Here is a 12,744-nt window from a genome sequence, read left to right as displayed (position 1 = left end):
AGGTTCATTCTAAGGACAGAGTGCACGTGTGAAGTAGGCTAATTATTGTGTTGTTTATGCATGATCAAATTCATTCAGTTGTTTTTGACATTGAATAATGGATAATTCCATTTTTCAGCATTAAATAGAAGTTATATATTAACAAATAATAGCCATACCGCATACACTTCAGATGGGGTCATCCACCTGAATTTAATTTATGTTCGCACCCAATCAGTACTTAGATAGGAGAACAAGGAAGCAGCTCAAAGAGGTGTTGAATAGTGAGAACATCCATCCATCCATTATCCAACCCACTATATTCTAACTACAGGGTCACGGGGGACTGCTGGAGCCAATACCAGCCAACATAGGGTGCAAGGCAGGAAACAAACCCCGAGCCAGGCGCCAGCTCACCACAGGGCGCAAACCCACACCACATACTAGAGGCAATTTAGAATAGCCAATGCACCTAACCTGCATGTCTTTGGACTGTGGGAGGAAACTGGAGCACCTGGAGGAAACCCACGCAGACACAGGGAGAACATGCAGACTCCACACAGGGAGGACCCGGGAAGCAAACCCAGGTCTCCTAACTGCGAGGCAGCAGCGCTACCCACTGCGCCACCAAGCCACCCAATAGTGAGAACAGCATTATGCAAATATAAAGAATTATTATTATTATCCTATTTTTGTTAGTATTAAATTTTGATAATAATATAAATCCATTTGAAAATGGATGGATGTTTAGTTATATTTGTTCTGTACTGACTATGCTACCCATCTAAAGCAGGTTGAAGTTTAAGTAATCAATGTAGACCTCAGCATTAGCATTTTCAGTGCACCATGCAACGCATATGTCTCTGATATGTGCCATTTGCTATGGGATTTGTAAAAGTAGTATTAATGTTTGTGATGTGCCATCTATTGGAAGGACAATTGGAATGAATTTTATTACTACAAGTGTTTGTGATGTGCCTTGTTTTCGAATGACACAGACATAGCAACCTGATAGATGGACAGAGTGACACACAGACTCTTATCCATTTATTAATGTGGATATTCAGTCTTTTCTTGGGTAGATATTTTAAAAGCAAACAGCTGACTTTATTTTGTGTTTTTACATCTAATTTTTTGATAAGATCCCTGTCACCTTCTGTTAGAAATTATTACCAAAGAAAGTTATTTGCATTTATTCCTACTCAATTTGTGTATTATTGTATACAGTCCATTAAATGTCTCGTAATGTAAGGTAACGTGGCCAGAAGGCAGATGTTATCCTAGTATTTGGTTACATTTCCCACAATTCTGCCCCAAGGTGTTCATTAAATTTGAAAAATGTATAATTCTGGAATGCTTAATCAGTTTCTTTTATATAATGACTAACTGACATGGACATCACTCTAGCTGGCGCATCAAGCAGATTGGTACAGCTCTCCAAAGAATTGAGTAGCGAGTAGTCAGCAGGGACCAGGGAGCACAAAGAGTTAAAGTCACACTGAGAGTGCAACCCCTGGACTGTGAAAGTGACGTGACTGTTGTGAGTACAGATATGGTACAGAATGTGGATCTTGCAGATGTCATCCCTGGAATAATTTCTGACTTGTCTGGAAGGCAGATGCAAAGCTTTCTGTGACATGGTTGGACCAGCTGACACACTGGAAGGCAGTAGAACCTGCCTGCAGTTGGGTGGGTTGAAAGTGGTTAAAGATTTTAATAGCTTTTCTTTTATTTCTTACTTCCGACTGCAATGCTTTTCTGTGTCTCTGGCCGCTCTCAGCGTGAAGCACAGCTGCTTTGTTTAGCTCAGCTTGCTATTTATAGGTTGCCTCAGCAGCTGTTAATGTGGGTCAGCATCCCAAGGTCCATTCCATTGTGTTCCCATCAAACCAACTTTTATCCTCAGCAGTAGGCAGATTTGTAGGTAGAAATTAGCTGAGCCATTCCTCAAGACTGCATACTGAAAAATCCATACATTAAGAGTATTTCACAGCTGCTTTGAAATTTAATGGCCTACTCTATCACGCATGTCAAGGCAGTATAGAGCAGCAGGAGCAACAAGCTGCATGAAAGCTGTTGTGCCTGCATCAGCTAGGGCTTGCCATATTCAAGCATTCAGGCTGAATCTTTTTCGTTGCTTAAAGGCAAATTGTGCAAGTGGTCTGGTTCAAATCTAGGTGGAGGCACATTTTAGGGTCCAAGCCCCTCCTGTATCACTATTGTTGGGGTGCAAGTAACCTGAGCCCTATTATGCAATAGTGAAAGGATGGAAGCAACACAAAGTGAATTTAGAGCAAGATTCTTTATTTGTATATAAGGCAAACTCTTAATATACAAAACCAAAAAGGCCTGATTTAACAAACCTCGAGGAGAGTCATATTGTGGTTGTCATCAGTGGGCTGCTTCAAGTTTCTGAGAGAGATGGTATTGTCTGAAAGTGATAGTTAGCTGTGTTGCCCTGGGACTTAACTCATAACATCGAGATCACCATGGGGACACCGAGATGTACCATTAAACCAGGACTGCTCACAATGCGCCTTTTACTCATTGAGTGCTGTCTGCAGTGCAGTCGGTGACACCTCAGCACCACACTGGAACAGTGTGAGCTTTTACAGAAGCTGGTGTGCCAGTCCTGCCACCAATCCCCAAGTTGGAGGACCTGCTTGCAGGGCTTGATGCAGATTAACGTCATACTCAGGATGAAACAATTGCAGGTTAAGGGCCTTGCTCAAGGGTCCAACAGAGTAGAGTCACTTCTGGCATTTACGTTCAAGTTCAGCATTATATGTGTTGTGTCGCTGTGCAGCCCCTCCATTCATCAAATTTTAGAAAGTATTAACTCACCCTCAGAACTATTGATAGGTGAAATAAGCCACCAAGTAGTGTGTTAGAGAGTTGAAAGAGTTTTTTTGAGTTGAATGGCTTGTTCTTGTCTAAATTGCCTGAATTTCATATATAGTTTTTTCATCTTTAATTGACTGAATGATTCAGTAAGTACAACTAAGAATTATGTTGTGCTTGTGACACTGAGCAAAGAAAAATTAAAGTTAGTGACTAGGTGGGTCACTGCAGTTAATGCAACACCACAACAACACCATAGATCATCTCTTCATCCTGACCAGCTATGGTTCTGTCCCCAGGTGTAAAGAGCTCACCTATCGAAAGGATCTGCCACAGCTTTCACTGATCTTCATCTTTGTGAACGAAGCCTTGTCTGTGATCCTGCGCTCTGTCCACACAGCTGTCAACCACACTCCTGCCCACCTCCTCAAGGAAATCATCCTGGTGGACGACTACAGTGAAGATGGTAAGTGAGCAAATGTCAAATCTGTACATTGCTGTTCTTGCTCCGCTCAAATCACTCTGGCCCTTGGTATAATTAGAAAATGGGTTCCAACTCCTTTGAATTACTGATGTGTGCATTTGCTGGGCTTTAGGCGTCAGTATCTTAATAAAGTGCTAAATGTTGTCCATTAATATGGAAATAATGCTCTTTAAATTAAACTCCTGGCAGTCTTCCACGTGCGTGGGTTGCCTATTCACGGCTGATCTGAATATGTCAAGCACTGCGCTTCTCTTTTTAAAAAAGGCAGTTTATTTTGCTGCATGCCTCGCATCATGCTCTGTAAAGGAAGCCTTTATAGCTGCAAATTTGTGGCAGAGTGCTTGCTTATAAAGCTGCCTTGTGCTGGGATTGACTTGTTCTGCTACATCAGCTCTCATAAAAGATTCACTCAGATTTCTATGTTAAAGTCTCCAGAGAAGAAAGACCTCATTTACTGTACATCACTCATTTAGTCGACAATGGTTGTGGCATATTGAAAGGAATCTGGAAAAAATGACTGCGTAGTGTGTTGAGCCTGATGGTCAAAGAATGGCCTTTCAAAATGTGAGCTTGTCAGCTGGTCAGTGACTAATGTTTCTCAGAAAGGCAGCATATAAGACTGAGGTTCAGTGTCTAATAACATCTCAGTGACAAGAGTTTCAGTTTTATGCAGACCATCCTCTGGAGAAATTCTGCTATACTGTATGCAATTAGTAGATGCAGATATTTTGGGAGGTCCGCACGCTTTGCGTATAATGTGAGCGTGGTGTAGTTTAAGGGCAGATGTCAAGAAAGACACTACTGGGAGAAGGCCATCTGGTTTAGATCTCAAGTTTTTACACAGATTTACACATTTATAGCCAGTGTCACAGGAGGCTGGGGGCCAGACCCAGCCGGGATGCCTGGAAGGAGGGGGAGGCAGTCAGTACGTTCCCCCGGGCCGTGAGAGGGCAACTGCCCTGGATAAGCAGGGGACCACGAGGATGGAGCAAGGAGGTCAGAAGGTGCCCCAAGTCTCCTAAAGCCTGGGAGCTCTGCACTTCCGCCACAACTGGGAAGGTGGGGGAAAATCCTTCCAGCGACACCTGGAGTTCTTCCGGGTGCAAGGGCAGCACTTCCGCCACACCAGGAAGTGCTGTCAGAAGAGTGTCATCAACCACCTGGAGCACATTCAGGTGGAAATAAAAGGGGCCACCTCACTACAATCAAGGAGCTAGAGTCGGGAACTGGGGCAGGACGAAGCTCCAGTGGCTGGAGGAAGAGAGGCGGCCCACGGACAGTTGGAAAGAGGCCCGTGTGTAGAGTGATTGGTGCTGGGAGCACTGTGTGTCGGGCGGACTTTATTTGTAAAAATAAACGTGTGTTTTATAAAATGCTGGTGTTTGTCTGATGATGTTCGGACCTGCGCTCACACCAGATAACAAGATCTCGAAGATTAATGGGAAAAGAGCAAGAGGCCAGTGTAGGTGACACCATTGCATTGTCACACTATTTCCTTGCATTTCGTTACCTGTTAAAGTCTGTTAATATTTCCAACATTACTGAAGAATTGATTCAGTCTACAGATTTTTCCTGCATTCACTCAATCTGGATTCACATCAAACATTACCTTTATTTATAATAATTAGATTAGAATGTAAACACTTGAGTTAGTGCTACAGATCTGGACCAGAATGAAGAAAAATCATTTGATCCTTGTCAGAAAGTGCTGATAATGTTTTATGTCCAGCTCATCCTGCAAACACCCAAAGGTAAAATTTTTATAGATATTTTGTGGCCAGAATGAGATGCTCTCGAGTGAACCTGAACCCAAGCCAAATAAGCACAAATAAATAAAAGTAAAGAGGAATTCATTATAAAATAAATTATACACAAAGAATGCCTACTGGACTTACCTACAAGTCCTGTATTCCTTCTGCCTATAGTGTCAGCAAGACAACTCGTTTTGAAAGGGCAACCTAGAAAAATTGACAAAAGACATAAAAAGAGGTCAGAACTGGGAGATTGAGAAAACCGAAGCATCAAAACCAAAAAAGCAAGTGAAAAATCAGTCTATGAATGTAACAAAAGTCAGAAAATCAGAGATCAAAAAAGAAATATTCCTTATAATGGCACAAAACAAATGTTGTTACCTGCAGCACAGATGAGAACACTGTGAATTGGGCAGCCTTTTAACACCACTGCAATTACCTGTGTGTCACGACCCTAGGCGAAATGCCCAGTAGTGATGGGAAGGCTGCGCAAACAATGGAATACAACATGGTGGCTAAAAATGAAATAAAATCCATAATATGTAACACTGCTCTTTCTCCTTAATCCCTGGCATCTCATCCTCCAGCCAGTTGTACTCTCCCCATTCTTAAACCATACAGCTTTAAATACTTGCAGCCATATGATTTTTCTTGTGCTTTTTATTATACTGTATTTCACCCAGTTTAGAAGCCTGTTTGTCTGCTTCATCTTTGGATTTTCAAGTTTTGAATCCTGCTTTGTTTAAGGCACTGCTTATGGATTGACGTATTTGTTGGCATTGAGGTTTTGCCTTCTAGGCAATTCCTTTCTCTGTAAATAAATTTAAAATATAAAGGTCATTTGTTTTTATTGTCTTTGGAACCAGATGTTAATGTCTTCCCTTTCATTCATATTAAACATTTGAAATTTCTGATATTTAAAAGGCCTAGTTCCATTTTGGGCCAGTGCAGGCCATTTTAGTTTGGGATTAGTTTGTTTGGGAGGGACGCTTATCCAGTGGGGCCTATTCCTGTAAAGAAGGCAGGTCTGTTTTTTTTTTAAGCGTGTTTCTATTTTTGTGCTTCATTTTGTTGGGGTCCACAATTCTTTTAAACCTTGGCCAGAACTGCTTCTGGGGACATTACAGCAGATCAATTTCCGGACTCCAGGATAGAGCAGGGAACCTCTTTGGCTTTGCTCATAACACTCAAGCTAGAATCCCCTGGAGTCCTAAAACTCTTAAAAGGCCTGGCATAGCACTGCCTATTGTAATAGATGGTTCTCTGAGGGGGCCTGTTGGGGCCAGGCCCAGGGTCCCAAAGGCCAGGGGACCCTTGTAAAAATGAACTAGCTGAGCTTTAGAGGATGAAGTGTAACAGTAACAATCTTGAGTTCCATGAAAAGTCAGAAACCTCTGTAAAATAGGACAGCTGATTTGTGAATTATTCTTTGATATTTTTACTCCAGTTGTGTTTTCGACTGTACAGTATTTAGACCTGGTGATAAATTTTGGCTGATCTTTGTTGGTTGAGTTAGTATGTTAAACAGAGATCATGTTGATTGGTATAACATTAGTGTTTTTTTACAGTAAATTATTTTTAATTAATTGTAAAAAATTTCCCAGTGCTTTACATAAGCATTCAAACAAAATAGAACCAATACAAATATACATTTCACACAAAGATAGAACCTGCATTAATTAAATCTGAAAGTAACAATTAAACATTTATGCCAACAAATTTTATTTTACATAATTCATAAGTTTTCTATGCTTCTGCATTTTTTTCAGACCTTTTATAAACTTTATTTAATACTAGAAGTTCACCTGAAAGATGTCAAAACTGAAAAAAATAGACTCAGTTAAAGATCAAGAATGCCAAAATATACAAAAATACAATCTAAAATAAATAAATAGATAAGTAACTATTAGAGAGATTAGAAATTATTTAGGAGTAACAGTGGTGATCAGCAGTGAAGTCAAACACATTGCGGTCATCTCATCCAATACAGTACACCTAACGTGCAGGTGGCATCTTGGATAAGCATATTTACTGTCACAAAGACCAACTCCTTTTGCATGATAATCCACATATCAGTCCCTATTCCTGTTCACTAACCATACATTAGTCCTGTAAACTAAAATAGACCCACTAATATCAATTAGATTCAGCATTGGCGCAGTGGTAGCGCTGCTGCCTCGCAGTTAGGAGACCCAGGTTCACTTCCCGGGCCCTCCCTGCGTTCAGTTTACATGTTCTCCCCGTGTCTCCGTGGGTTTCCTCCGGGTGCTCCGTTTTCCTCCCACAGTCCAAAAACATGCAGGTTAGGTGCATTGGCGATCCTAAATTGTCCCTAGTGTGTGTGTGTGTGTGTAGGTGTATGTGTGCATGTGTCCTGCAGTGGACTGGCACCCTGCCCGGAGTTTGTTTCTGCCTTGTGCCCTGTGTTGGCTGGTTTGGCTCCAGCAGACACCCATGACCCTGTGTTAGGATATAGCGGGGTGGAGAATGACTAAATGACTGAATGATCTTACTAGTAAACATTTCTGTTTAAAGGACTTATGTATGGTGCACCTCTTATGTGGATCAACTTGGTGATTTTCTAGGTGGGGGTAATCAGACCAGGGGTTGAATGTAAACTCAGGAAACTGTAGCAAGGGTCAGTTTTTAAAGACAACAAACTTGTTGGCAAAACCAAAACACTGAACTGTGAACATTGTAAAAAGAAGAATTGGCTGAGGTTGATAACCAAAAGACTTTTATTACTGGAAGCACGCACACTGAAATTGTTTAAGGTTTGAATCCATCATCTCCGATGCTGCATTGAATGTGCCATTGATTTATTTGTAGCATCAGTGACATGGTGTATCATAAAAGCCAAGTCCATGGCAATTTTGTGCTGCATCTTGACAACAAAGACACTAAATATTGGAGCTTAGAAAAAAAACAAAAAAAAAAACACTGTATATACAAAAAATAAAAATAATAAAAGTCTGTTTAATTTCAGCTAAATTATTAATGTGATACGTCAGTGTTCAAAGCTTCCAAAAATGTACAATAGGGCAGGAGAAAAAAAATACTTTATGCAAAAAAAAAAAAAAAAATTAGCAAAATGTTCCAATTTGTAAAATCTGGGAGATTTGACACTACAGCCACTCTCTGCTTTTGTACCAAACCATTGGTGGTGATTTGGATTGTCAGGATTCCTTTCAACATGGAAAGTTCTTCAGTGGACCAAAAAAAGACTAAACCAAATAAGTAAGTCTAATGCGAAAAAAAATTCCATTGAACAAAAAATAAATAAATGTCTGACATTAGAATCCATCTATACTGTGAAACAAGAACAGTATTATCGATGTCACTATTATTGTGGCTTGCCTGTGGTTATCTTTATTTTAAAAACCACTTTCCATCCAGAGATATCGATTTTCCTTCTAGTTGCATTCCCGATTATCAATAGCCTTTTTGTTGTTAATTTGACAGAAGTCCAAATGACCAAAATGAGTGCTATGATGAGATGTCTTCTTTATTCCCCTCATGTTGCCTTTACTGCAAAGCAAGTTTCTGTCTGAGTTAAGCTCTCTCTTTTTGTGTTTCCATGTTTATTCTTTTAGAGCAGCTGAAAGCTCCACTGGAGGAATATGTCAACAAGCGCTATCCTGGCCTGGTGAAAATTGTCCGAAATACAAAGAGAGAGGGATTGATCAGAGCCAGAATTGAAGGATGGAAAGCAGCCACTGGGGATGTCACAGGATTCTTCGATGCACATGTGGAGTTTACACCTTTATGGTATGTGGCTGAACTGAGAACAGATCTAAAGTGGTTGAGATAAACTTAAGGATCCGGCAGCTAATCAGCTAATTGATCTGAAAGAGCAGCTCTGGGAGGAAAGCAGCTTTGTGTCTTCACATTTTCTTTAAGTGTGGACTGGTTCTGTGGATGGTCTATCATATGTATGTATTATGACACACTTTTTTCGCTGTCTTTGCAGGGCTGAACCAGTTCTTTCCCGTATTAAAGAGGATCATAAACGGATAATTCTCCCGTCGATCGACAACATCAAGCAGGACTCATTTGAACTTCAACGTTATGAAAATTCTGGGCATGGCTACAACTGGGAGCTCTGGTGCATGTATATCAGCCCTCCAAAGGAGTGGTGGGATGCTGGGGATGCGTCCGCACCAATTAGGTGGGTAGTACTAAGAACAGTTGGAAAGAATTTCAACTGACTGCTATGTCTATTTATTTTTAAAGATTACTTGTGTCAGGTTACATTGACTGATATTGACTAGTTAGTGTAAGGTGCATTGCATTTGGGAGGCTTCTGTTGTTAGCCCAGTAGGTAAAGACCAAACAGGATATTCCCATTTCCACATTTTAGGTTCCATTGGCCAGTGGTTCTAGTAGCTAGCTAAGCACCACAAAACACAGGGACTGAGTTCAGGAAATTAATGTGAAAAATTACAGTTTGCTTACGAAGAATCGCAAGCTGTTTGTGGTATTAATTAGCACTATTTGAAAAATAAAATGCAAATATGTTAGCAATTCTAAACCACATTTTTTTCTTTTTTCAGTATATTCTGTTCATATCAGTTCTCTAGTAGTGTCATTAATCAAAAAAGATTAAAAAAACTGATGTAACAGTTGCAGCAGAGGGACTGCATCTTAAACAAGACATAAAGCAACTACAGCTGGCCCACTGTCCTTCATGTTGCCCCCGTTTCAAAAGATCTGGGACCCTTAGCTGGGGTCAAAGAGAAAAGATGCAGGAAATACTCTGCTGAGATGGAAATACGTAGTTCCTGGGTGACATGCAGAAAAATAGCCTGGTCTTAGTGTTAATGTCATTAAAAGTTTTTTTTTGTAATAAATGAATAGTATGAATAAATGAATAGTAATTGTTACATTCCCATTAAATAGTTATTTTTTATTTTATTATTACTAGAGAACGATAAAAAACAATGTTACTGACCTTTCTGAAGACTGTGCTAAAGATTGTCAACAACAGAAACAATACAAAGATCTGTGCACTTTAACATATTCATGAAAACGGAACTAAACCCATCTGTTGTGGTACTGTATTTGCCATTTTGACCTAAGAAAACTTCTTTCCCACATGTTCTGAATTGTTAGCATTGACCTTTGCGATACAGATGGAAGGATTATTTGGTTTTGGTGCACTTCTTTCAGAACCATCAGCATGTCAGATTTTTATGAAATGCATTTCCCAGGAACCCTCCCAACAGGATATTGTTTCAAGAACCTGTCGTGTCAACTTGAACGAGTGTGTATGTGCATGCAGCTCCATAATCAAATGCTTCCAGTGAACATATCCTCTCTCTAGACAAGCATATAAATACTGTAATTAAATTAACAAAAGAAATGCTAGTGAGAAGTCTGGCTAGCTTCATGTGATGAGGTTTACTTCTGCTAAAACCAGGTCCTTATCACATGTTGAGCTATCTTTCCTTGTACCACCCTGAATTACTAGGTTTAAGTCCAGACAGAAGACAAACATTTGATAATAAACATATGTGACCATGCAGGTTGCTTTATTGGGTGATATGTAGTGTTGTGTTTCAAGCAGTGCTGGAAATCTGGGTTCAGTCCCAGTGTTGCCATTATGCACAGCTTCAGTGCCAGTATTCTTCATTGATTTTGGTTTCTTCCCACATCTGAAAGAAGTGATTTTTGAATTTACTGTGCTACTGGGAGGGTACATATTACATTCTTGTCATGACCAGGGTCAGTTTCTGTCTTGCACATTGGTACTGTCAGGCTCCCAGCAGATGGACAAATGGCAGCAATGTTTAACGATTACATCGATTGCAGGAATGTCACCCTTGATTTTATTACTAAAACACCCTACTGAAGTTTTCACTGATCATTCAGCCTTTTACAAGAAAGTGCATTTCTCCTGCTTCTCAAGGTCTACAAATGTAGAAGGTTGGTAACCTCAAAAAAAAAAACTGTTAAAACTGAGCAAATGCACATAGCAGCAGGTGGAATTCTCCATAATCTGTTGTTTTTGAAGCAGCATAATGTCACCCTACTTTTGACATGTTCTGCAGCAATGAACAATGCCTACTGGAGAAGAAATTGTATGTTTGTTATTAATTTTGTTATTCAAGATAAATAATGAAGATATATAACTACTTTAAATCCAATTTATGGCTTGTAAGATATTATTGCAAGTCAGTACCACTGTAGGCTGATGGCACAAGACCCAAAAGAGAGCTAACCAAAATTTTAAAATCATCATGGTATATGGAAAGAAAAATACTTCTGTTTGCTCCAGGGTCAAAGGGAAAATTGAAAAACTTGTCACCAACATCATATGAACTAAGAACGTGTCAGACTATTGAGGTTTGTGAATAGCTTACAGACTGAACCACTGTACCTTAACCTCTCTTTACCAGTCCATTGGTAGTGCCATCCGCTCACTCAATGAATCCCCATTGCTGGTGGAGCTGGCAGTGTCAGGATAGATTCTCCACAGTACTTGGGTGATGTGAGGAAATACAGTATATTTAAATGTTCTTCCTGCAACAAAACAGAAGAGTTGAAGCGCTCATAAATTTTAACAGTAATCAGGATTACATTTTGCCTGAAGAAGGGGCCTGAGTTGCCTCGAAAGCTTGCATATTGTAATCTTTTTAGTTAGCCAATAAAAAGTGTAATTTTGCTTGACTTCTCACTACAACAGTAATTTTAAAAAGCTGGTATTTTCAAAGGTTAAGAGATGTTTCTTCACATACTCACTGATGCCCCTAATGTGTCAATCAGTGTGTTCTTCTTTTTTGCCAATGCAATTTCTTCATTCAGTTTCTGAACCTGTTTTCTCCACCTCTTATCCCAGCAACATTAGATGCAAAGCAGAAAATGACCCCGGATAAAATCCAAACTCATATGCACACCTACACTGAATGACCAATTTACCTGACATGCTTATATTTTGTATTTGGGAGGAAATCTGCCAAAAGGCAGAAAGTTGTGACCAGGCAGCTAAGTAGCAGAAGGAAAGCAGAAGAGTGATACCATGATGCCTAAACATCATACTTTAAAGATGCACAAGTGGAGCACATGGGGCGATTCTTAGTATTTATTTACTACTTGAATATTCTCTCTGTAGTCATCATTTCATTTGAATTCTGCACAACTGTAATAATTTGTAACATCTGGTGGGCCTAGTATGTGACCTGTGATTACATTGTTAAGTAGCCTATGTTATACTTGATGAAAAAATAGTTTAAAACACGAACAGTGATTTGTCACAACAGTTGATGAGGTTGGCAATAACATTTTTAAGATGGATTAGTGGAAATGAATTACACAGAAATAGAGTTCAGGTGGAAAAGAGGTAAAGTAACGAAAACTGATTTATAACATGTTGCGAAGGCTGATGTGAGGTGCCTGGATGAGAGAGAAGAACAAAGTCCTAAATTGGACATCTTTATCTGGCAAATTAATTTATGCATTTAAGCAACAACAACAACATTTATTTATATAGCACATTTTCATACAAACAATGTAGCTGAAAGTGCTTTATACGATGAAGAAAGAGAAAAAAGACAAAATAAATAATTAAAATTAGGGAACATGAATTAAGAAAGCTGATCCCGGGACTATTCTGATACATAATAGTGAGTCATGGCGGTAAATGATAAAGCTAAGATTAATAATCTATTGTCTGATCTATTCGTTTTAAAA

General features: G+C 39.6%; 1 protein-coding gene across 1 annotated transcript in view; it reads left to right on the top strand.

The window, feature by feature from the left end:
• Positions 1–12,744, top strand: part of galnt17 (polypeptide N-acetylgalactosaminyltransferase 17) — a 163,144-nt gene that overhangs the window by 34,115 nt on the left and 116,285 nt on the right. The window contains exons 3-5 of the mRNA XM_039756995.1: positions 3,120–3,286; positions 8,649–8,823; positions 9,026–9,223. Coding sequence (XP_039612929.1) covers positions 3,120–3,286; positions 8,649–8,823; positions 9,026–9,223 — 540 coding nt within the window. The remainder of the gene's footprint in view (positions 1–3,119; positions 3,287–8,648; positions 8,824–9,025; positions 9,224–12,744) is intronic.

This window comes from Polypterus senegalus, chromosome 6 (assembly GCF_016835505.1).
Source record: "Polypterus senegalus isolate Bchr_013 chromosome 6, ASM1683550v1, whole genome shotgun sequence".
NCBI lineage: Eukaryota > Metazoa > Chordata > Cladistia > Polypteriformes > Polypteridae > Polypterus > Polypterus senegalus.
The sequence above is the reverse complement of the archived record's forward strand: the minus strand, read 5'-3'. Positions and strand labels throughout refer to the sequence as shown.